We start from the raw sequence: 24,308 nt of genomic DNA, 5'->3' as shown, positions 1-24,308 counted from the left end.
GTTATTTTATATCGTGTAGCTCCCTTCTCCATTTTTTTTAAATAAAAAACTGTTTTAAAAACTTTTTTTAATTTAAAAGCAAGTTCAGCATTAAGCCATTATAAAGTTTTGAAATCTTTATATAATTAATATATATTACTAATATAACTTTCTTTAATTGTTGACTTTTAATTGTTGGTGATTATTTAAAATTAAAACCTGTAAGCTGCTAACTTTGAAACCAACCAATGTAAACACCCAAAATAATCCTCAAATATTTCTGTAAACAAGTTATATAAAAACTATTTAATTGATTGTGCGCGTTTGCTATTGCGTTAAAAAACACTAAGCAAATTATTTAACAAGTTTTGCTAATGTATAGTACACGTATGTACACTGTGGAATATGATGATCTTAACTCTAGTTCGCTATGTATTTTGGGAATCAACATAATTTATATGGAGTGGAGTAGTTTATCAAGTGGTTTTTGGAGTGCTCAATTTATTGTCATGGATGTGCTCTTCTAATTTCTCCATTTGCGGATCGTTTTCTGGCTCGGTGTCCTGCTCTAACTTGTGCTCCCATTCTGGATCCTCCTGCTCTAATTTGTGCTGCCAATCATATTGTAGATCCTGGCTAAATGCCTGCTCCTCTATCGGAAACTCTCGATCTTGTTGTCTCTCCTTTTGCTTGGTTGGCTCATTTGGTTGGTTTTCCAGTGAGTCCCGATCTCTATTCCGCTTTCTGAGCTTTCTTTCTGGCGGAGATGCTCCTGCTGCGCCTCCAGATCATCCTGATCCTGATCATCCTCCTCTTCCTCCTCTTGTCTTTTCCTGTGAGCCTCGCTTGCACTGTGTCTCCTCAGATGCACCTCTAGATTCTGCCGGGAAACGCAGGCCTTCTGGCAGTGCATGCAGGCAAAGGGCCACTCCTCGGCGGCTCCTTCGCCCGTGGACTCGGCATGCAGCCGCTCGTGCCGCACCTGCGAGGCATGGGTGCCGAACTTCTTTTCGCAGTGGCCGCACTGGAACCGCCGCTGACCCTCGTGAACCACGCGAACATGCCGACTGATGGCACTTTTGTGGCGAAACAGCTGCGGACACTGCTCGCACTTGAACCGCTCCCAGGTGGGATTGTGGGTGCGCAGGTGGGTGAGTAGCTCCGTTCTCGTCACCTTGGCCACGCCGCAGTGCTCGCACACATGCTCCTTGTGCTGCGCATGCCGCTTGAGATGCTCCCCCAAGGCATTTTTGGTGCTATACTGGCGATTGCACAGCTCGCAGATGAGCTCCCGCAGCTCCTGCTGCAGTTGCTCCAGCTGGGGATGGGCATTGCGCATGTGGGAGCGCAACTGCTCGTACCGGGTGAAGCACTTGTCGCAGCTGCGGCACAAGAAGGGCTTCGAGTAGCCCTGGTGGACGCTGCGGATGTGGGCCTCCAGGTAGGGCAGCTTGTACACCTGCTTGCCGCACTGATCGCAGGCCAAGCCGGCTCGTCGCTTGTTCGCGGTGGGCTGATCCACCAGCTCCTGGCTGTCCTCCAGGTCGAAGCGAGCCTGCTGATCCTTCTGCTTGTCTGCCAACTCCTCTGGCAGGCCATCCTGCTGCTCCTCCTCGCGTTCCTGTTGGTTTTCCTCAAGATCGTCGCCCATGCCTTCCTCCAGCGGCTCCTCCTTCACCTGCGGAAGCCCTAAGAAGGTATTAATCCTGGCTTAGCCAGCCCAAAAGGCCACCATATATGCACCATGTCCTTTGGCTGCCACTCGCCCAGTTTTCGGCTGGTTTCCCTTGCCACTTGGCCCAGTTCCTCGAAGTAGGACACCGCATTGTGGCACAGATTGCAGATTTGGGTGGGGAATCCATCCGGCTGCTGCAGAATGTCGATGTCGAGGAACTTCTGGAGGATCGCGATCAGGCGGGGATCGGGACACTGCGATTCCCGGTCACGCAGCTGACGCAGGCAAATCCTGCAGAGACGGGCCAAGTCTGTGAATGCGGTGAACATCGCTGCGGATCCAAATGCACCGAATGCAACGCCCCAAGTCTAGAATCTAACTTTTATTAAGCTAACAACTTCTTTTTTCTGCAGCCAGTGTGGCCAGAGCGATGCGGCACCTGTTGCACCCCTCGGTCACTGCTACGGTCACTCTTTCGAAATCGTTATTTACTGCATTGATTATTTCAAATATTTTGTGACTTTTAAGCTATACTTTATTTGAAACAGCAATTTTAATATAAAATGCATATAGATTTTTCTAAGTATCCTAAGCAACGGATTCATAATTTTTTTTAGCTGGTTAAAGTTTCAGTGACTTCTTTCCCAATTTATTTATACACAAAATAACACATGTTCAATATGCTTATATTCAAATTAAAAGCTGGTAAAATCAAGACATTTTTTTTAGTTATCTTAAGAATAATACATTATGGTTCAATAACCCAATTTGGACCAAAATTTTAGTAACTCCTACAAATGATATAAAAAGAAACGGTTTTTTTCGTTTTTTTGAGTCCCCTTTTGTTTACACTGTGCCAATTATAAACAATGGCCGTGGGAAAATTGTGCAAATGCAGCATTTAAAATGAAGATGATGCTGATGAAATAATATATCAAAAATTTGATAAATATTATATAATTGACGTCTAGTAGTTTTATCAATCGAAGTTAATGTTTTGTTTTCTTGAACCGAGCCTTCCACGGTATATTTTTGAGACACCCTCCACATACCACCACTGTTGGTATTTACTTCGGTGCAGGGTGGTATTTTTTATCGTTATCGTCGCGGTCACACAGCTGTGCATTTGCAGGGCAAAACTTGGTTAGTTTTTTTTGTACTTTTTTGAAATACATCGTGTCGCAGCGATCGGATTCCCTTTTAATCCTTGAACGCCAATCGGGAAAGAGAAATGTCGCTGAATCCGCAGTACGAGGACATTGGCAAGGGATTTGTGCAGCAGTACTATGCGATATTCGATGACCCGGCGAATCGGGCGAACGTGGTTAATTTCTACAGCGTAAGTGTTGTTGTGTTCTGCAGATATTGCCTCTCCTCTCCTCTTCTTTCATTTTATTGCGGTTCCACCTTTTGCTGCTCTCCTTTATCCGCATCTCCTCCTTCGTCCATCTGTTGCTATCCCGCTCGCACACGCAGTGACGCGCGACGCGCCCTTGAAAAATTCCGCCTCCTTTTGGGAAAATCGGGCGCAAAACTAAAAAGAGCGCGAAAATGGGAAAGGAAAAAAGCAGCTGGAAATATAGATATATATATGCAATATCGGGAGAATAGGATTATAGAATGGATGGTGCCTGGCCGCGTTCGATTCTCGAAGTTTCGTGTGACACATTACGCCCATGCTCGCATAAATAAATACACACAAACGAAATATATGGCCAACATACAGCCGAGGTCAACGCAATAGCACTCAGGAAAAAATACAATTAACTAGGGGGAATTGATAGTGGAAAAGTTCAGACAAAAATAGTTATTTAAAAATAATTTGATGAAAAATTTGTCTTAAAAATATATTTTGTATATAAAAAAAGGATTTGAAAATTCAAGCCATAGATTTAATAACGTTCTGTTTATAAACATATTAAAAGTAATAATCAAAAGGTGATTAAAAAAATGATACCCATATTAAAAAAGTTACAATTTTTTGACTCATTTCTATATTTCTAAATTTTAAATTATGTAGCCTAATTTAATCAATAATTCTAGTTCAATAAGTTAGTATAACTCCAAGAAAGGTTTTAAATACTCACTTTTTTCATTCCAGGCTAACGACTCCTTCATGACCTTTGAAGGTCACCAAATTCAGGGTGCACCCAAGATCCTCGAAAAAGTTCAGGTGAGTTGCGATTATAAACAGTTCTTCGATCATACATATGTGTGTATATTAATTCGTTGTGTTCTTGCAGAGTCTGAGTTTTCAGAAGATCAACCGTGTGATAACCACAGTGGATTCGCAGCCCACATTCGACGGTGGAGTGCTAATCAATGTCCTCGGAAGACTACAGGTAAGCAGATCGATCCCCAATAGCAAAATGAACACAAATCACCAAACCATACAAGCAAAATTTCCCGCAACTTGCCGTCGAATAGAAAAACTTATTGGCCGCCTGTTGTACAGCGGCGGCTAGGATAATAGCACTGTCTACCAAATCAAATCACTTGTTGTCATTCTTTTTGTATATTTCAACATTCAAATTCTTGTTCATAAAATTTATTTGTACACATTTCTTGCATACAGACCTCAATAATGTTGATTTTTATTTCACTTATAAAATATATACCCATAACTCGCACTGAAAGTAAAATTTATTATATGCATTTTAGTTTATCTGTGTTTTGTAATCACTTACTTTAGTCAGTCACATTTTATAATTCCATGTAGTACCCATATATGTGTATAAACATGTTTTTACCTGGAATGTGAACCTTAGATATTGATATTGTCAACAAATATTAGTAGAATGAATATAAACATTGATTTCACCAGTAAAGAAGGTATCAATAACTAGTTTATAAATTAACTCCTTATCGTTTGTGCAGAAAAATAAATGTATCATAAGTTTGCTGAAGATCCAGATCCAGAAAAAAATTGATATATTCAGAAAGCTATTAAATCGAATCATTTAAGGTATTAACTCATTGTTCGCATTCGTTTATGGTCTTTAAGTCAAGTTCCCTATTGGGCAGTGCTATTAACCGACCGCCGCTGCATCGAATATACCATATGTACTACCTGTCGTATATCGTATATCTCAACTCTGGTTATTATAAAAAAAAAAACAAAAAAAAAAAAAAAACAATCGAATCCGATGAAGACCGATGAGGATCAGCCGCATGCCTACATTCAGACCTTCGTACTGAAGCCGGTGGGCGGGAGTTTCTTTGTGCAGCACGATATATTTCGGCTATCGCTGCACGATGTGTAGCCCCACCTCCGATCTGCCACGCCCAGTCAACAGACTCCAGCGCCCGGCCACTTATATCCGAATCGAGATAGAGAAAAGCAGCCAAATGATCAGCCAGCAGCGAGGAGACGAGAGCCAGTTAAAAAACGAAAGAAAACTTTATCTAAGCGATAAGATACTTCTGCTGTTAGTCGACTTTCTGCCGCCCAGCCCCGCCCACTCCGCCCACAAGACCAAAAAACCAAATATCCTTGGCGTCTCATCGTCGTCGTTCAACTTCTTCCAATTGTCCTTACAGTACGTGAATTTCCCAACGACAATTAACCGAAACAAAATGTTGCGCCTTTCATTTCGTGCATGGTTTTCGTTAATTTTGAGTTGGATTTGGGTTCTTCTTAACAATTTGCAGAAGGTCGCTGGGAAATTGGAACATTTTAATATGAAAACTAAAGTTCAAACAATTTAGTGATAAAATGCAAACTAACAAAATCCAGAAATACAATATACTGAGGAACATTTTCTCTTATTAATGTTAAGCTAAAAGTAGGTATTAAACTGCAAATATTATACATTTTCTGGGATTAGAACATACTTTTAGCTTATTATAAGGAGAGCCTTGGTAAAAATTGAAAAGCAAAAACAAAAAAATCGGTTGGTTTAAATGTCCTGGATTATAACTTAATTAACAAAATCAGTGGTTGCTCTATAATCATTAATTTTTCCAATAAATAATCTGTGTTTTGCTAACTAAAAAGCTCGATTGCTAGGTTAATTTGTCGCTCTTAAATTTTCAAGTTCATAATCATTTCCTTCTTGTGTGTTAAATAAGTGTTTAGATGTTTTTCATTGGAATGTGTTTAAAAAACGATTTACAATAGTGAATTATTGAAATTTGATCTGAAAATAATACAAGTTCAACACAAAACGCTACAAAAATAGACAAATCATAAATATTATTTTTAAAAACATATTCATTCTTTTTTTTAATGTGGTTTTTTTTGCCAATTATTATAGTAAACCCAATTTTTTTTGTTTTATTTATTAAATGTAATCCATGTTTCTATTGAATGACACAACATACACATGTTGTTGGGGAGTTTAGTTCTGGTCATCCAATTTGCGAGCGACCACTGTACAGTGAACACGCACCTGCACACGAACAATCGGCTACCAGTTGTACACCACTTTTCCTCTGACTTCGGCTTGAAATTGTGTGCTTTTTCCTTTCCATTTCTAACTGCAAAACTCAAAATTGGTTTTTCGCACGCTTGTTAATGAATTAAACATATACAGTTGATAATATTGATATTTGATTGACATTTGTGTGATTTGATTGTTTTGCAGTGCGATGACGATCCCCCGCACGCCTTCTCGCAGGTATTTTTGCTGAAGGCCAACGCCGGCACCTTCTTCGTGGCCCACGACATCTTCCGTCTCAACATCCACAACTCTGCCTAGGAGATATATCCCACTCCGCTGGACATATATCCCATATACATACGCACCACTCAGCAACACACACCCGACATCCAAAGATGCCCAGCGCCAATCGACAACAACTGGCTGGCAGTGGAACTCAATAAGAAATAGCAAAACAAAACAAAAACAGCGGTCAGCAAGTTCTCACGTCTATCAACAAATGGCAAAAATGCAAACAAAAAAAGCAAAAAAAAAAACTAAAAACAAAAAAATGAGATGAAATTATATGCTAACTACTATTACGATGTTAACAAAATGGGGCACCAGCTCACCTTTATTTGTGTCCCATTGCGCCCGGTACTCTCGATTTACGGGGGCCCATCGAAATGTATATTCCGCGAACACCTGGATCTCGGGATCCAATTTAGCTAGGGCTATCAAATTAGGTATGTGGCCAGCTAAGAGTTTGGTTTATGTTTTCCCCCGAAAATAATCTTTAACAGCTAATTTAAATAAAATTGATTTTAAAACAATATCTAGAGATCTAATAATTTCAATTGACTTAAAATCTGTTTTTGTACTGTACTTATTGAAATTATTTTAGATAGTCGTATTGCGAATGTTTTCCATCGAATTTCTCACGTTTTTTAACCATAATCCGAGTACCGAGAACATTATATAGTCGCGATTGACGATTCTAGCTTTCTTGTATGACTAATTGAGTGATGGCGAATTACTTTTTATTGAGACAAAAAAAAAAAGCACACTTAAATATAAAGATTAAAGTTAACAGTTTGTTTGTTTGTATGAATGGTGGAATTTAAAGCGGCAAGAGAAATATATGTATATCCTTACAACTATTAAATGCAAAAAAAAGAATCTCCAGAGGATTTGGCGAAGTGGCTTCCAGCTGAAAATGATTCACTTGTCGCGAAATGTGAAGACGGCATCGAATCCGAACAGCACTCCATTGACGATCGACAGTGAGGCCTTGATAAGTGCGAGATCCCGAGTTCGAGTGCGGAAGGAGAACTCCCAGGCCTCGATGATGAACACACCGCTGGCCACGAACAAAGTGCAGCCCAAGACACTAAAGAATATATCGATGCGCTTGTGAATGGGGGCCCGCATCAGAACACCTGTAATTTAGAATATCTAAATTAGATTTATATTTTAAAATATATTCTTAAGAACTTTTTTTACTAAAACATCATTAGATTCAACAACAAAAGTAGTTTCAGAAAGTTAGTAGTCTAAAATAATGTTATCAGAGAGTTTCAAGGAAATTTTAATGATTTCTGAAACCCTCTTTAGTTTCTACCGTCTAAGCATACCAAAACTTACCTGCAAATACCCCGATGACCACGATTATATAGCCCGTAAAGGTGCCAGTGGCCAGAAACGATGTCATTATATCGCGATCATTAAAGCTGTAGAAATGAAGCACAAGGCACGCTACCGCAAAACCCTATAAATTGATAGAAAAAATTGATTTTTAAATCCTGGTTCTTGAAAGACATTCTTCTAGAGCTGTTTTAATTCCTATTTTGTGGGAGCTAATATAAGAGGATGTGAAATTTTATTGAGGGGAAATGAACTTTAATTATAGTTTTTTTAGCTTTAGTTTTGAGTATTTCCTTGTAATTCCCAAGTTGTTTTTTCAAAGAATATTTTTTTTAGTTGTGCTTTAATATACTTAGTTCAACACTTTTAGGACATATTTTTTGAGCGTATTGTATGGTTCCGCAACACAATCATCTATAGAGATTCACTTGAAAAAAAATTCTTTTACCAATTCCAGAAATTTGACCACATTGAGGCGGCCTTTTCGCTCGCCGTGAGACATTTTGTGAAACTGCTCCCGGTGACAATCCTCGAAAATGTGGTCCAGTTTGAAAATGTATTTTCCGTAATACGAGCAAATTTCGAATTTGGCTTTTCCGTTTGGCTTTGTTTTGGACGTGCTCGCGACGACAGAGCACTGGATAAACTGATTCGAATGGATGCGGCTGGATGTCGGATGCCATGCAAATATGCTGATGCAGTCGGGCGCAGTCACAGCCACCGAAATTAATTAATTACACTTAGGAAATAGGCTTTTCATTTTTGTTCCCATCTCTGTTTATCTGTTTATCCGTTGGCTCGGGCCTCTCGGTTCTGTCTGTGAAGTGGACACCACCGTCTGTGTTTTCCGCTGTAAACTGCACTCGAGCCCCCATCCCTAACAACCTGATTGAGTGGAGCATAATGACTATATGCCATATAAACATGCATACATGGATGCTCGAATTTGGGTGGGTACCCGCCCTACGGAATCATTGTGTTTGCATTACCATTACCCCAAATTCGCTGGCAGAAGGTTAGGCCCAAGATCGGAGCGATTTTGCGGAATTGGGGCCAGCGGGCTAGGTCGCTAATTTCCAGATGGCAACCAAGTGGATAATGGAAAACAGATCGTTTTGAAGAACAAATCATTAGGGCAATCACTTCCCCAAATTATGATTAATGTGCGACTATTATTTTCGAGGGTTTTTAGAGGAATTTATGAAATATTGTTGGCTTGTGAAAGAGTTAAGTTGTTACGAAATTAAGATCAATTCAAAAATTCAAATTTAAATGTTTAACTTAATATATTATTATGTTAATTTAGTTAAACATTTTTGTCTATAAAAAATAAGCTTTTATAAACGTTGTGTTATTGTACCAACAGTGCAACATGTTTAAGAAAATGAAGTTAAATATTCCTATATCAGGTACTTAAATGACAGCTTAAACGTGTTTATGAAAAATTTTCCATTATTTTCCAATTTTAAACGAAAGCTCTTTATGTGACTGCTTACTAAATTATCTAACTTAGTTTTTTTAGAGTAATATTATAGAGAGAATATAGTGTACCTATTATTTCATTTTTAAACCCAGCGACTTATTGGGATTTTTGATAGTGTCTTATCAATTCAGTTCAGGCACCGTCTGATAGGATCCAACAAATACAGGTACACCTCACCGCTAATCTATATATAGAGCCCTTCTTATCGCTTCACTTGTCCGATTAATCCATATTTTACTTTGTCAATAATGCTGAGAATTTTAATTTAATTTTTTTAAAAATTTAAAATGCATTTGTGATTTTGTTAAATAACTAGAACGAAATCTAATTAAGCTTAGTCGAGCTTTTTTGTCTTTGCAATTTGACGGTAATTACCGGCAATTTGTTTGCTTTTGTAGTTCCATTTAATGTTAATCGCCGGCATTTGACAGCGACGACAACAAAACGAGTTATAGATAGGCGTCGTGGAATGATGATCGAAAAATATACCCTCAACAACGCAGTTCAGAATTAAGCAATGTAATGCCTAATATTTTGAAATCCAAATATTACTTGGGAATTACAAGCAAGAGCCGAAATTCTTTTGCATCCTTTTAAATAAACATTCTAAGCCATAGAATTTACTAGATATCCAAAACAGCAATTCCTTGTTTTAGGTTTAATTTGCTAAAATGATTAAATTTCAAATTTTTCCAACGAAAATATAAGAATTTTTTTTTAAATTTTAGCAAAGCATATTCCAGAAAGCGATTTTATGGCCAATGAAATCTATATACCCTACATTTAAGCAGCTAGGGTATCGACGGAAATGTTTTGAAACCGATTACAACCGATTTCAGTATAGAAGTGCACCTGCAAGTCTCAAAATGCTAAATCCCGAGCTAATTTCGCTGGAGAATCAAGTGTTCCGATGCTACCTGGGATGGTCGGCTATATTGGTGCTGAAGATCTTCGCCACAGGCATTTATACGGGTCTGATGCGCTTCATTACGGCCGTAAGTAATTTGTTTAAGACTTTTGGACTCTATTATGCCGTATCTACATAATATATACATACACAAAACTTGGTTAAGATTCATGTTTCTACATATACAATTGCGATCAGTCAAAGAGGTCTAGGGACTTTGTTGCCTCTTTTTTTTTAGTAAAATAACCATTTCCAAATTCGGTTAACATTTATTTTCTAACGATTTTAAATGAGACAAGATCTATATAAATGTAGCTAACCATTTCAAATTGTCACTTCATTTATTCTTTGGCATACAAAAATATAAACCAAGGGCTTGAACATGGAGTAAATTTTTCAATCATGAAAAAAATGATTTTTTTTCTTTAATATGTTATATTATATATAGGAGATTAAAAAAAAAAACAGAAAGATTTGAATATGGTTTCTTTAAAATCATTGAATAAAACCGTCGTTTGTAAAATAAGCAAATCAAAAAACAAAATATAATTTTCCATCAAAAGATGCAAAAATAGTCTTGAAGGAATATTTATTTAAAGCTTTGTTTTTTTGACCTCTGCTGTGTCTCTCTCGCTCTCTCGATCGCACATACGCTGTCTCAGAATGACTCGGCATAATAGAAGAGAGAGCTTTTGCTTGCCGGTATAAAAAAATAAAGCGAATGGAAACTGTGCTCAATTGATTGTTAAGCGGCGTGCAAGCAGGCTGGAGATTCTGAAGACCTAAAGTTTATTTAGTAGAAAGTTAATAAATTAACAAAAAATCAATTAAAATGGCCAGCCCCGTGGAACTGCTCAGCCTCTCCAATCCCGTCTTCAAGAGTTTCACCTTTTGGGTCGGAGTTTTGGTTATCAAAATGCTGCTCATGAGTCTTTTGACCGCCGTCCAGCGTTTTAAGACCAAGGTGAGAGAGGGGGTGAAAACAAATAAATATAAACATAAAATAAAAAGGAATATGAATATGAATAAAATATATCACGAAAAACTTATAAAAGCTCCAAAGAGTAAGCTGATAAAAATACAAATAGAGAGTGAGTAGGGGTCGCACAGTGGGGTCAAAGTCCCACGCCAGTGAAAGTTTAAACGGATTAAGTTAAATAAAGTTACTTATTCAACTAAATTGAAAAAATGTCAAATAAAACTACAGTAAACAGTCAGCTTATAAAAAACAAAGATTGGACAGTTGAACAATATCACTTTATTTCAATCTAATATAGGCTATAATCATACCGGGGTCAACTTGTAAATTAAAATAAATAGGAAGATTCGTGTTCGGGCGGTGATTATTATATGTAAATAAAAAAAACTAAATTCATTTATAAAATACTTTAAGTGAATATTAAATTCCATTGCTGGAAAAAATAGTTCCCCTTCTATTTCATGACATTTTAAAAAATTAACAGGATAAAAAAAATGTTTATTTGTATGTCTCTTAATATTTGATTTTGGAATGCTTTCGGCTGAAACTAAGGAATTCATAGCTCTAGATATAGATATATATTTCATTATTCGAACTACAAATTCTTGGGGATCAGACAACAAAGCTATACATTTTATTATTGAGTTCTCAATATTAATTCTGGCTCTGTCTACAAATGTTGTTGGAAAATTCGAAAAAAATGTTAATCTTCGAATCGTTATCTTCGTTTTCAGACCTTCGCCAACCAGGAGGATCTGATGTCCCCCAAGCTGAAGGTCAAGTTCGACGATCCGAATGTGGAGCGTGTGCGTCGTGCTCATCGGAACGATCTGGAGAACATTCTGCCCTTCTTCGCCATCGGCCTTCTCTACGTTCTGACCAATCCGGCCGCCTTCCTGGCCATCAACCTGTTCCGTGCCGTGGGAATCGCCCGTATCGTCCACACAATCGTCTACGCCGTGGTTGTGGTGCCCCAGCCATCCCGAGCCCTCGCCTTCTTCGTGGCCCTGGGCGCCACCGTCTACATGGCGCTGCAGGTCATCCTCTCGGCCGCCTTCTAAGCACATAAATCTAGTCATTCATGTTTTTATTTTAACCATTTTTGAAATAATTTCTTAAATATAAAAATACACCTGCCTCGGCTACGGTGCTTTTGGATCACAGTTTGGGAGTTATTATGTTCTTAACGAGTTACAAATTAAGTCAGCTCTGGAAGGAATAAACCAATAAACCAATCTGGAATGAATTTCTGTACATGCACTTATTGTAGGTAAACAAAATTCATAGAAATGCTATATTTGATTTTTAAGGGTTGTATGCATTTTAATCAATATTTTTAATTTATGTTTATGGTTGTAACGCAAATTAATGGTATGTTCCTTATATTAGAAAAACGGCGGTTTATTGCGGTGTTATTTAAAACAAATTTTAAATGCCACTAGAAACATCCGAAAGTTGTCAGCTCCAATTCTCGAGCTCAAGGAAGAAGCAACTAAATTGCATATTAGGGTGACATAAAGTTGATCGCCAAGCTTTATTCAGTTATTGTTAAAAAACAAGTGGTTTAATTAGAAATGGTTTTAGATTCACTGTCTGACAGTTGAAAAAGCATTAGTTGGCTGATTTTGCACTACAGTTTTGAGTATATATGCCTTAAGTTTTTCTGCTTTACAGTTTTAGAGAGACTGCATCTTGAATTACAGTTTTAATGGTACTTTTTGTTATCACCAAATTTAAATAGTTAAAAGCTTTTCACTTTAAATATTTTGATAAGGTACAATGGTTTGAATTATTTTCGTTTCATTTATGTTTGCCTAAGAGTTGTTTTATTCGGGACTAAACTCAAAATAATGCTTTCCTAAAAAAATATATTTTTTTCGCTATAATAAATATTGACGGTAGCTTATTTCAGCGAACAATGCATGTGATTTTGTTGAGAAATGAGAGTTGATCCCACTGTGCGCTGCCGCTAACTCTGCCCACGTCGCTGTCGACCGTTACAGAAGGTTGGTTAGGCCTTTGTTGGATTTTGTTCAATTGCCTTCGTTGGCAGCATCGTGGCGGTCGATTCTCGCATTTTTCTCTCCGTTAGTTGTTCCTTGGTAACACCTTTAGCACTAGTAAGTAACTTAATCAAAGATTAGACTAAAACTAAAATTTAAAACAGGCATTCTTTCGTCCTTATCCTTTTCCTGTCAAGTTTCATTCTTCATCTCACTCGCACTCTCTTTTTATGCTCTTGCAAAAAAAAGTTCCCCAACCGGCAACAAACACAAAAACAAAGAAAAGCGAGAGAAAAAACATGTGCTTGTCTATTTTTATGTGTTGGGTTTTTTTCGTATTTGTTTTTTTTTCTATTTTGGAGCCGCGTGCTTGTGAATCAAATATACAAATACATATGGAGGATTGTACGTGTGTATGTGTACATTGGGGAGATAAACAAGAAAGAGCAATAAAAAGTCCTCTCTTTTATACTCTCCTTTTGCTCCTGAGAATTTACACGTAAAAAAAACTACTGACATTAAAAATAGAAGTACTATTGAAATATGTTAATATAAAAGATTCTTATACTTTGGCTTAATACAAAAAATGCCCGGTAAAAAATCAACAAAAAAAATGTGTCATTTATAACGTTTTTAAACTGTTAAAATACGGGCTTGCCATTAAATTTAAAAAATGATATGTAGTTGTGCAAAGAAAGTGAGTAAATGTAGTAATACCTTAAGTTAAATAACTTGTTTTGGTATATTAATGTGTTTGTAAGCGTTATTAAGCTGAAAGGTCCCAAAAATTAGGGTTATATTTTTTTCGTATCATTTATAAAACATTTATAATGTTAAAATTGTTATTGGTCTACTCTACCTATTCAAATTAGTTGATGAGGTTACTGAAATAATTACCCTTATTCGTGTAGATTCCGACCTACCCTATACAAGCTATAAAAGTACTAAACTCAAGCGATACCCATAAAACGGGTTTCCAGATACCAACGCTTTTCATATAATGCACGAATATACTTTCCCTTATTTAAGTTTGCTCAGTGGCTGATTGAGTTCGAGTGGCGTGTCGAGTACAATCAATCACAGCCCCCTGGAAACCTTATCTATAAAATACAACCCAACTGGAACGGCAGGCAGCCCATTTCAAACCATTTAGATAAATACTGAAGGGGAAAATCTAAAGATCCACACAAAAAAAATAAATAGTTCAATATCCGATACAGTGTTGAAATTTCCACTGAACCTTGCTAATTGCTCGCCAGTTGTGAACTTTCCCCACTTGTCTCGATAAGGAAAACCTTGAGATTTTAAATAATTAAAATAGCATGTCACTGCCTTTCGTGTGCACTAAACTAAGTGTTAGTTTAAATATAGACATTTGGAATGATTATTGTGCAGTTTAAAAACAGTTGATAAGGTGTACTTCCTGTTTTCTAAATGCCATTTCTGTTTTCTATCCACTTGTGTCACGTCATCGTTTTTAAGGCCCGACATTTTCGATTTCGATTGAATAATAATCTCCACACAATTTCGCAATTTACGCAATGAGACAACAATAAATATATTTTGATTCAGCTTTTTTTCACACTGAGGTGATAAGGTCTGGGGTCACCAGAGGTCAACAACAGCGCCATCTGGCATGTGTAAAATCAAAAAAAATTTCCAAGTGGTAGCCAAGCGCGATTATCAATTGCATAACTTGTTCTATAAAGAGGAGCCAATATTCAATACACCACTTCTTGGTTTATGGATAGACTTGAACCAGTTTAAAGTTAGATCTTTGGAGAGGGCTTTTATATATTTAATTTAATTTAATTTAGTTTATTTTATCCCTCACAGAGATGCCACAGCCGAAGCCGTACGAAAGGCCCGCGGACTTCATCGATCCCGGAAAGCCGTCCAAGTGCAAATGGCATCTGGGAACCACCGAGAAGTCCCCCCACACGCAGCGGGGCATCGCACACCGCCAGCAGATCACGCCGAACATCCTCGAGGTGATCGGATGCACTCCGCTGGTCAAATTGAATCACATTCCCGACAGCGAGGGCATCAAATGCGATATGTGTAAGTGAATATATAGTCAATCGTTTAAAAACCTAATTTAAAATAAATATATAGTCAATAGTTTACAGCCCTAATTAAAAAAAATGGGATCATGATTTTCCTATTTCACATCAACTTAAACTCTATGATAAAATTTATCCTTTAAACCTAACTTAAGTGTGTTTAATCTTGCTTATAACTAACAAATAATTGATAAGGTATTAGGTCAATATACAATTATATACAATATAAAGGGACATTAATCTCTATTTCTTGTGATACTTAATAAAAAACACTTATGTAAAAAGTAACAAAAGGCTCATAAGATCTTAACTAATTTAAATGGTAAATATCATTACCATTAAAATATGGTTAAGATTAAAATTAAAATTATTTAAATAAAAACCTAATTTAAAATGTTGGAATCAATTAAAGTCTGTGATCAAATGTATCCTTTAAACCTAACTTAAGAGTTAAATCTTGCTTATAACTATTATGTCAATATTAAGTTACAAATTTGATCTTCTTTTATATCATTAATTCTTGTGATACTTAATAAAAACACTTATTTAAAAAGTAACAAAAGGCTCATAAGATCTTAACTAAATTAAATGGTAAATATCATTACCATTAAAATATAGTTAAGATTAAAACTAAAATTATTAAAATAAAAACCTAATTTAAAATGTTGGAATCAATTAAAGTCTGTGATCAAATGTATCCTTTAAACCTAACTTAAGAGTTAAATCTTGCTTATAACTATTATGTCAATATTAAGTTACAAATTTGATCTTCTTTTATATCATTAATTTTTGGGATACTTAATAAAAACACTTATTTAAAAAGTAACAAAAGGCTCATAAGATCTTACCTGATTTAAATGGTAAATATCATTGCCATTAAAATATAATTAGGATAAATAATTAATATTATTAAAATAAAAATTGTTATATTTATAAGATCCGCCCCATGAATACATTCTAATTGCCTGCTCCTTCTCTTAAAGATGCCAAGTGCGAGTTCCTTAATCCCGGCGGATCGGTAAAGGACCGCATCGGCTATCGCATGGTGCAGGATGCTGAGGAGCAGGGTCTCCTCAAGCCAGGATTCACGATCATCGAGCCGACGTCGGGCAACACGGGTATCGGTCTGGCGATGGCCTGTGCCGTCAAGGGCTACAAGTGCATCATCGTGATGCCGGAGAAGATGTCCAACGAGAAGGTATCGGCGCTGCGAACGCTGGGGGCCAAGATTATCCGTACGCCCACGGAGGCGGCCTACGATTCGCCGGAGGGATTGATCTACGTGGCGCAGCAACTGCAGCGGGAGACGCCCAACTCGATTGTCCTCGACCAGTATCGAAATGCCGGCAATCCGTTGGCCCACTACGATGGCACAGCTGCCGAAATCCTTTGGCAGTTGGACAACCAGGTCGATATGGTTGTGGTGTCGGCGGGAACAGCGGGCACCATAAGTGGTATTGGCCGGAAGATCAAGGAGCAGGCCCCGCAGTGCAAAATTGTGGGCGTGGATCCCTATGGCTCGATCCTGGCCCGGCCGGCGGAGCTGAACAAGACCGATGTGCAATTCTATGAGGTGGAGGGCATCGGCTACGACTTCCCGCCCACCGTTTTCGATGACTCCGTGGTGGATGTGTGGACGAAGATCGGCGATCCCGACTGTTTCCCCATGAGCAGACGCCTGAATGCCGAGGAGGGTCTGCTGTGCGGCGGCTCCAGCGGCGGAGCGATGCACGCTGCCCTCCAGCATGCCCGCCAGCTGAAGAAGGGTCAGCGCTGCGTGGTCATCCTGCCCGATGGCATACGCAACTACATGACCAAGTTCGTCTCGGACAACTGGATGGAGGCGCGTGGCTTCAAGGAGCCGGTGAACGAGCACGCCCACTGGTGGTGGAGTCTGACCATCGACCAGCTGCAGCTCCAGGCTCCTCCGGCGATCCTCAAGTCGGACGCAACGGTGGGCGAGGCCATTGGCCTGATGAAAAAGCATCGCGTCGACCAGCTGGCCGTTGTGGACCAGGATGATGGGTAGGCTGGCCGAAATTCCTCTTCTTATCATCAAATCATCCATAACATGATTATTTTTCTTTATTCGCCCACTTAGTTCCATTCTGGGCGTGGTCGGCCAGGATACACTGATCACCCAGATCGTGAGCATGAACCGCCAGCAGTCCGAACCCGCCATCAAGGCCATTAACAAGCGGGTGATCCGATTGAACGAATCGGAGATCCTTGGCAAGCTGGCCCGCGTCCTCGAAGTGGATCCCAGCGTGATCATTGTGGGCAAAAACTCTGCCGGCAAGGAGGAGCTTAAAGCATTGGCCAGCAAGCTGGACGTGACCACCTTCATCGCCGCCGGCAAGCAGAGTTCCAAGGCCAATGGTGCCACCAACGGCAGCAGCCACTAGAGCAGCCAGTGTCCAACTCCCCATCTGTGTCATAGAAGTCCAAACACCTACCGATTATATATACCCGCATGCATTTTGCCTTATTCACAATAAAGCACTTAATATAATTCAAATTCTAACTAAAATTGGGATGGATTTGAAATCTTTTAAATATTAAATTAATAATTTCCTATTTATATATGTACTCTATGTTTGCTTCTTATAGAAGTCATGCGAAAAACAAAGTGCCAAACACCAAAATTCAATTATAAATTATGTTTATATGTCTTTATCTTTGAAAAAATATCAAAATAGGTCTCATTTCTGATTCAGATTAGTTCACAGAAGACGATACTTCACTCAAGTCGCATTTTTAACATAAGAAAGTTCGACTTTTTAGTGATTTTTGTTTGACGATTTTGGTTTTTGAGCTCACTGCCCTTGCAGTCAGTGTTGATTTATCGCAGAATGAAATGAAAACCAATTGTAAGTCAATTATCGGTAATATTTTACAACCAAAACCAGCTGCTAATACAAACGATGGATTGGTAAGCCAGTTGTCCATTTCGGAACTTTAATTGAAACCCACAAAAACCATTAACAACTTGCAAAGACAGCTGGCAGTTTCTGAGTGTCAAGTCAAAATCAAAGAAGTTACAATTGTTAAGGAAAAGAAATACATGAAAAATGCAAAGACAATTTAAAAAAACTAAAAGACGAGCAAATTAAGATTTGAATGGAAGAGGTTAAAAATAATAGTAAGGAAATAAAGACTATGGCAGAAACTATTAAAAACTTACAGAGTTCGCTAGTAAATGCTGAAGCACAAATTAAAATCAAGGATCAGGAAATTAATGACAAAACTAAAAATTGTTAATCTAAAGATAAAAAAATAAATTATAAATTAATCTTCGCGGAAATGATGATCAGGTACGTATTCTTTTGAACTAAAATAAAATAAAAATACAATAATTATATTAACTATACATTTTACATTTGTAGAGTCCAATTATTTGTGAAGTAACTTAAATTCTGTTAATTTCATATTTAAAATTGTTAAGTTCGTCAATATAAAATAACAATATCACAAAACTATATTTTACTTTATTTGAAAACTGATTTTTCAAAATAACAATATCACAAAACTATATTTACTTTATTTTTTATGCCATGTTGGTTGGCATACTTATATTTGTATATACAATTTTAATATAGTTAAGACCATATTTCAGAAATTGTTTCTTTGAGTGTACGTCAAACAAACAACTGCAAACTGAAATTAAAATGCACTCTGCAAGGATATTTAAAGCATTAAAAAAATGCTGCTTTGATAAATATTTAAAGAATTTATAAATGTATGTTTATGGTTATAGTTTTAAGTCTTTTAACTTAAAATGTAATAAAAGTTCCTTCGATAAGAAAAACCCACATCACCAACAAATAAGAATTCTCACAAATTTCGACAATTTTTCACATTTATATATATATATATTTCGTTCGATTCGCTTACATGCTGTTTTCCTGTTTAAGGAGCTAACACGCATCTGGTACACTTGGAACATTTGTAAAAGTATAAAAAAAAAATAGATGCAAGTGTAAAACTAAATGCATGGGAAATCAGCAATTAATACTCGTTGAGCGAGAGAGAGATTACCAAATGTTCGAGATAGATAGAGATAGAGATAGAGGGAGCTAATGTACAGAACACAGAATAGAGCGGAATGGTGCTGAGCTCGTCTTCAGACGCCGCGGTTCGGCAGATCCTTCACCTTGTAGATGCGCACCAGCCAGTGTTCCGTGGTGTAGGCCTCCTCGAGGACATCCAGTTCGAAGTCCTTGTTGCCGATCTCGGCAGCCCGAACTCGATCGTAGCCCTGGGCCTTGCCACCTTCCGTGTACATTTGGCCGAAGCGATAGTAGCACATCTTGTACATCAAACAGTTGAGCAAAGTGGGTGAACCCTCCTTGTCCACCCGGAACTCGCCATTGGCCGCATAGTAGTCCTTTTCGCGAATGTGCGCCCCGCGATCCGTACTGCCGCCAATGCGCACCATCCACAGGAACTTGTTGATATCGTCCGAGGAGTAGCCAGTGAGTCCGCCGAATATCACGAGGACATAGTCCACATCCAGTTCGCGCATTATCTCGTAGGCCTTCTCCTCCGACGAGGCCATTGCTTGGCCAACGCGCGATATATGCGTGTTATTCCAAGTGTTGTTGTCCACCAATATCGTGCGATTTGCCATGGCAGTGATTTGGTAACCATAATCCCACCAGGACATAATGCGAGCATCCTGGAAAACATTTTTTAAATAAAACAGATTAGATTTGGTTTGGCTACTCATGGCAATTTGAAACAGAAGGATGGTCTAGTGTTTTGTCAGCTTGGTTGTTTTAGTACTCATTATGTTTCATACTCTTCCTATCAAGAATTTACAATGTAGTCATCATGAAAATGAAGAAATTATGCCGTGCCACCAACTTAGCCAGATGAAAAGGCTAAGCAGGCGTAAACGGGATGAAAAGGCTAACCAAACTCGAAACATACCTCCGGGGTGTTCATCTGCAGCCAGTAGTAGGCCTCGCGGAAGTCATCGAAGATGATCCGGCCGCCATCGTGCGACCGGGCACTCAGCACGATGCTGGGCGAGGAGTACGCCTCCGAGGTGACCCAGGTGCAGTGCAGCGTGTAGACGATCAGCATCAGTGTGATGACTCCCACAAATCCAATGGCCACCTCGCTCTTCACGCCGCCCGTCTGCTGTTCCAGCTTCTTGTGCTGCCGCTTACTCTCCACGCCCTGCTTCGCCGATCCGCCCGCATCCACGCTCTTGATATACTTGGCCAGCAGATGCGATATGGCGATACCCGATAGCACACACATTACGGGCGCCAGGACCAACATCAGACGGACCATCACACCGGCGAAATAAATACTGGTGACGCCATACAAAATAATGAAGATGTTCGAGTCGGTCAGCTTGGAGAAGCAGAAATACAGGCCGGCGGGAAAGAGAAACACCAGGATCTGCAAAAAAAATGTACACGGCAAAATCAGTACATTTATTTTAAATTAATGGTTTAAGTGAAAAGGGGTTTTGGGTTAAAACTGCCTCAGCGATCAAAGTGCAAGGTAATCATTCGAATGCATTAAGGCGCAACTCATTCGCATCGTGGTTAAGTTTTCATCTTCGGCAGATACATTTTTTACAACGAAATAGTTAAAATATATATGCTTTTCTTTTTGTTTTTTAATTTAAGACTTTCTTAACATTTTGTGCTAAATTGGTTTTAAAGGTTTTAATATATAATATAAGCGCGCTTTTAAGTGTTTTTTATTAATAGTTAGAAAGATGTAATATGCTTTTTAAATTATTCAACAACTTAAAATACTTTTTTTTTATTCGGTTTTAAGGAAACTTATAAAATTCTCGAATATGTTTTCTTATAAAACTAACTTTGCCCCCAACGAAACCCACCTGCAGATCAAAGTAGAAGGACGACCAGGATGTCGGCTGGTGCTCCGACACCGAGGCAATGATTGGAATGTGATTTTTGGCATAGGACGGATCCAGTAGCGAGTAAAATCTACCAGTCCAGGGCGAGACTTTGCCGGTAAGTGTGAGCAGGGTGCCCACAACAAACAGCACGGTCAACACACTGGACACCAGCGTTTTAAAGAGCAGATCGAAATGATCCTTGGGAATGCGAGATCGCAGGTAGTCCACAAAGGCGTGAATCTGGCACAGCCCAAAGGTTCCCAATGCCTGGAAAAGATAAAAGCTATTAGTTACAGTCTCTTTACTAATTTTAATAAGTAAGCATTTGCATTGTATTTTATGAGTGATCAAATCAGATTGTTTTTTTCGTACTCATTATGTTTCATACTCTTCCTATCAAGAATATATTAAGTATTCATCATAACAGATCACTAAACTTCTATATTTCAAGCATTAGGCATAAGTGAATCCTTACCAGCATGTGCTCTGAACTCTGGATAGGCTGGAAGCCCACGAAAGAGATCTGCATTGACAGAATGGTGCCCACACAGTAGAGCGTACTGTAGGCTATGTAAATCCTGTGCGAGAACCGTCCGGTGATCATCAGGGCCAGCACGTGCAGCGGGATCAAGTTGATCAGAAAGACATAGCCTCCCCACGACGAAACCATATAGAAATAGGCCAAAGCGGACATGGTCCGACCAGAAAATCGTGCCTGTCTTCACGGCCTTGATCCACAAATAGTAGGTGAACAGCATGCAGAAGATGGCGATGCCCTCATTGTCGTAGGACCCGGCCACAGATCGGGAGATATATCCCGGAACGATGGAGATCAAAGCGGCGGCCACCAGACCAGCACCAGTGCTCTAAAAGTAAAGGAGGGCAACATTAAATACACGTGTGCGACGAAATCTCCAAGTACTGTAATTATTGAATATTGTGTACTATTTTTTTATATTATGTATCATTTCCTGAGCTTGCTTTACTTGAAATATATGTACCTTAAGAAGGAAAATATAAACAAATAATTGTAAATTATTTCTTATGTACATAGAAATACATTTTTCTGATACATTTTATACCCTAAAAGAGGAATTTGAGGTTTTAATGAAAAATTCTAGGTAATTAGGTTATAATACAGGCATATAGGTGTTTTTTTCATAATTGCTAATCTAAATGCCCAAATCTATGTAAGTAATAGGGTCTTTGATCCCATGGTGACTTACGTGGATCTCCTTCGTGAGGGCGTAGGTCACCAGCGTGGTCAGCGAGGAGAAAAAGGGCGCCAGGAAGACGCACACGTTTCGGATGTCGATGGTCACGTTGAGCAGCCACATCAGACGGTATAAGGCCGCCGAGGTAAGCATTAGTCCGGGATAAATGGTGCCGCCGATGATGCGGCCCAGAGGATACCAGGCGCGGTCATCGAACCAATTGTGGAACTTGTAGAATCCTTGCTCCGCCAGGAACCGCGTGGTGCGGTAGTTGAAGTACGGGTCGAACTCATGGATAACGCTTTCGAATCGCAGCACGGAAAACAAGCGTGTGGCGAATGCTGATCAATGCACGTTCAAATAAAAAGAGGAAAAGGAAGTCAATTTGCCGGACTGGAAGAGGAAGACGAGCAGCTGGTGGTGGCACTCGCACACATATCGGCTGGGGCTATCGATATTTTCCAGGGTGGCGAAACATGGTCTATTTTATATTCATATTAACGCTATTTTTTTTTATTGAATGGCTCTCGTCTCGAACTTGATACATTTGTTGATTATGAATTCTTTCTTGAATAAACCGAAACTTGTGAATATGTAGTCATTTCTTACAATTTCCAAAATGTGTACTGTACAAATAACGAAATCAATACCGAAGTTTATTTAAAACCTATTCAGGCATTATGTAAACAAAAAGATAAGACCGTAGAACTACAAGTATTCTACATTATGAAAAAAATAAAATAAATTATTAACCATATGGTATCAAAACTCCCATCTCTGAGTATTATCATAGACAATCTGGCATCCCTAGGCGGTAGCAATGCACCGCTACCAACTATCGATCAATCGATAGCAAGCAAGCTCCAAGTTGATGCGAATGTTTGATTTTTTTTTCCAGTACGCCCACTCGAATACGCCAAAAATCTGCCCAATTTACTCACACAGAACCGCTGCCAGGATGAGAATAGCCAGTTTGACCAGGTGCTCCTGCTTTTCCCAGGTGAGCAGTCCCCGGGCGACTCCGCCCACGTCCAGCGTCATTTTTTGTCCCTCTTCCGCCTGCCGGCGTTTTTCGGCGTTGTTTATTTCGGTTTAAAAGTTGCAAAATCACCGGTACATGGGGTTTACTGAATTCAAGGTGTCCAAGATGACTTAGGCCGCACTACAGGCTCGACTATTATTGATGTTTTCGCACAAAATGAAAGCTAAAACTTGAATGCGACGGAATTGCAAACTTGCAATTCGTGGCAAAGAGCGAAGAGTGCTATCGTTATCGCGTGCTGTCGTCTGGCTATCGGCAGCGGGGGTGACAACTCTGCCAGCTGAGCGCTTTTTATTATTGCCCTTTTAACCGCGGTTGCTTTTCTGCCCCGTCTCGTTGTGGTCTCTTCGACTGTTAATTCTTGATTTATGATTAGCTACTATTAGTGAGTCACTTAAAAGCATAGCTGGTATTTAAATCGGCAACTTATAACCGGCTGTTCCTGCGCTCATTTGCCAGCTGTTTTTGACTCTCGGGGAGCTCGAGAGAGGACTGATGTGCTCTCGCGAGAGCGCGATTACCGTTTGTATTGCCATATTTTTCCATTTCCCATATAAAAGCACCGCTGCTTCGTGTTTTCGTTGCGTTTTAAAAAAAATCTCGCACAAAATATGACAAGAAAACATCGGATAAATCGCCGGGCAGAAAAATCACGGTTTCCAGTGAAAAACTACTGATATTAATCAGAATTTCGAATATATACATATATGTATTTTGGTCTAAAGAAAAAGAGCAGTCCCCGAAAAATCGCAAAGCGGAGTGAATACAAGTTGACTTCTGCTGGTAAATAGAATAAAACCTACCTTTAACAATCAGAAACAAAAAAAAACAACAACCCAAGCTCACGTGTTAAATATTTAACAACAAATTGTTCTCACCATCACACGGGGTCCCCTATTTGCGTGTGTTTGTGTCTGATTTGCTGGTAACAATTTTTTTTGGAGTGGCAGCTTTGTTATGTGCAATATACAAATATATGTTTGTGTATATATGTATATATATACTGGCGGCGTTGTTATTAGATTTTTTATAATTGAAGTCGCGCCAAAAGTAATTAAATAATAACCATTGCGA

General features: G+C 38.8%; 7 protein-coding genes and 2 non-coding genes across 16 annotated transcripts in view; 4 read left to right on the top strand and 5 right to left on the bottom strand.

Annotated features, from left to right (window-relative positions):
* Positions 1-265: 265 nt before the first annotated feature.
* On the bottom strand, positions 266-2,100 carry LOC128260926 (zinc finger imprinted 3). The gene is given in 3 exon segments (XM_052994278.1): positions 266-736; positions 739-1,657; positions 1,723-2,100. Coding segments are annotated over 3 exon segments (1,461 nt in total). The 5' UTR covers positions 1,984-2,100; the 3' UTR covers positions 266-455.
* Positions 2,101-2,737: 637 nt separating this feature from the next.
* Positions 2,738-7,105, top strand: LOC128260937 (probable nuclear transport factor 2). 2 transcript variants are annotated; one of them, XR_008268192.1, is made up of 5 exons: positions 2,738-2,993; positions 3,756-3,827; positions 3,898-3,996; positions 4,807-5,193; positions 6,241-6,382. XR_008268192.1 is itself a non-coding variant. In XM_052994298.1 (4 exons), exons 1-4 carry the CDS (start codon positions 2,886-2,888, stop codon positions 6,352-6,354), a joined length of 393 nt encoding a protein of 130 aa, XP_052850258.1. In that variant the 5' UTR covers positions 2,746-2,885; the 3' UTR covers positions 6,355-7,105. The 2 variants fall into 2 exon arrangements, 1 of the variants encoding a protein (XP_052850258.1); XM_052994298.1 differs by lacking the exon at positions 4,807-5,193 and having other exon boundaries at positions 2,746-2,993; positions 6,241-7,105.
* LOC128260936 (uncharacterized) lies at positions 7,039-8,485 on the bottom strand. The gene is made up of 3 exons (XM_052994297.1): positions 8,108-8,485; positions 7,660-7,783; positions 7,039-7,454 (listed from the first exon to the last, which is right to left on the bottom strand). The coding sequence occupies exons 1-3, from the start codon at positions 8,159-8,161 to the stop codon at positions 7,237-7,239; spliced, it is 396 nt and encodes a 131-aa protein (XP_052850257.1). The 5' UTR covers positions 8,162-8,485; the 3' UTR covers positions 7,039-7,236.
* Positions 8,486-9,976: 1,491 nt separating this feature from the next.
* On the top strand, positions 9,977-12,191 carry LOC128260935 (microsomal glutathione S-transferase 1). 2 transcript variants are annotated; one of them, XM_052994295.1, is made up of 2 exons: positions 9,977-10,137; positions 11,763-12,191. In XM_052994295.1, the coding sequence occupies exons 1-2, from the start codon at positions 10,009-10,011 to the stop codon at positions 12,087-12,089; spliced, it is 456 nt and encodes a 151-aa protein (XP_052850255.1). In that variant the 5' UTR covers positions 9,977-10,008; the 3' UTR covers positions 12,090-12,191. The 2 variants fall into 2 exon arrangements, with proteins under 2 accessions (XP_052850255.1, XP_052850256.1); XM_052994296.1 differs by lacking the exon at positions 9,977-10,137 and adding an exon at positions 10,777-11,013.
* An 830-nt stretch (positions 12,192-13,021) lies between these two features.
* On the top strand, positions 13,022-17,612 carry LOC128260929 (cystathionine beta-synthase). 2 transcript variants are annotated; one of them, XM_052994282.1, is made up of 4 exons: positions 13,022-13,148; positions 14,868-15,092; positions 16,078-17,119; positions 17,196-17,612. In XM_052994282.1, the coding sequence occupies exons 2-4, from the start codon at positions 14,870-14,872 to the stop codon at positions 17,497-17,499; spliced, it is 1,569 nt and encodes a 522-aa protein (XP_052850242.1). In that variant the 5' UTR covers positions 13,022-13,148; positions 14,868-14,869; the 3' UTR covers positions 17,500-17,612. The 2 variants fall into 2 exon arrangements, with proteins under 2 accessions (XP_052850242.1, XP_052850243.1); XM_052994283.1 differs by having other exon boundaries at positions 13,053-13,148; positions 14,849-15,092.
* Positions 17,613-18,944: 1,332 nt separating this feature from the next.
* LOC128260928 (dolichyl-diphosphooligosaccharide--protein glycosyltransferase subunit STT3A) lies at positions 18,945-23,446 on the bottom strand. The gene is given in 7 exon segments (XM_052994281.1): positions 18,945-19,772; positions 20,027-20,506; positions 20,958-21,245; positions 21,454-21,675; positions 21,677-21,844; positions 22,205-22,533; positions 23,134-23,446. Coding segments are annotated over 7 exon segments (2,142 nt in total). The 5' UTR covers positions 23,234-23,446; the 3' UTR covers positions 18,945-19,217.
* Positions 19,852-19,936, bottom strand: LOC128260977 (small nucleolar RNA Me28S-U3344). The gene has a single exon (XR_008268194.1). It is a non-coding gene; the product is annotated as a small nucleolar RNA Me28S-U3344 (small nucleolar RNA).
* On the bottom strand, positions 21,325-21,407 carry LOC128260978 (small nucleolar RNA Me28S-U3344). The gene has a single exon (XR_008268195.1). It is a non-coding gene; the product is annotated as a small nucleolar RNA Me28S-U3344 (small nucleolar RNA).
* A 291-nt stretch (positions 23,447-23,737) lies between the features above and the next one.
* LOC128260931 (blood vessel epicardial substance) overlaps positions 23,738-24,308 on the top strand; it is a 32,733-nt gene continuing 32,162 nt past the window's right edge. For all 5 annotated transcript variants that reach the window (XR_008268191.1, XM_052994290.1, XM_052994288.1 and 2 more), the window contains exon 1: positions 23,738-24,017. The gene's annotated coding sequence lies outside the window, so the exon portion shown is untranslated. The remainder of the gene's footprint in view (positions 24,018-24,308) is intronic.

This window comes from Drosophila gunungcola, assembly GCF_025200985.1.
Source record: "Drosophila gunungcola strain Sukarami chromosome X unlocalized genomic scaffold, Dgunungcola_SK_2 000046F, whole genome shotgun sequence".
Lineage (NCBI taxonomy): Eukaryota > Metazoa > Arthropoda > Insecta > Diptera > Drosophilidae > Drosophila > Drosophila gunungcola.
Note: the sequence above shows the minus strand (reverse complement) of the source record. Positions and strands in the feature narration are given on the sequence as shown.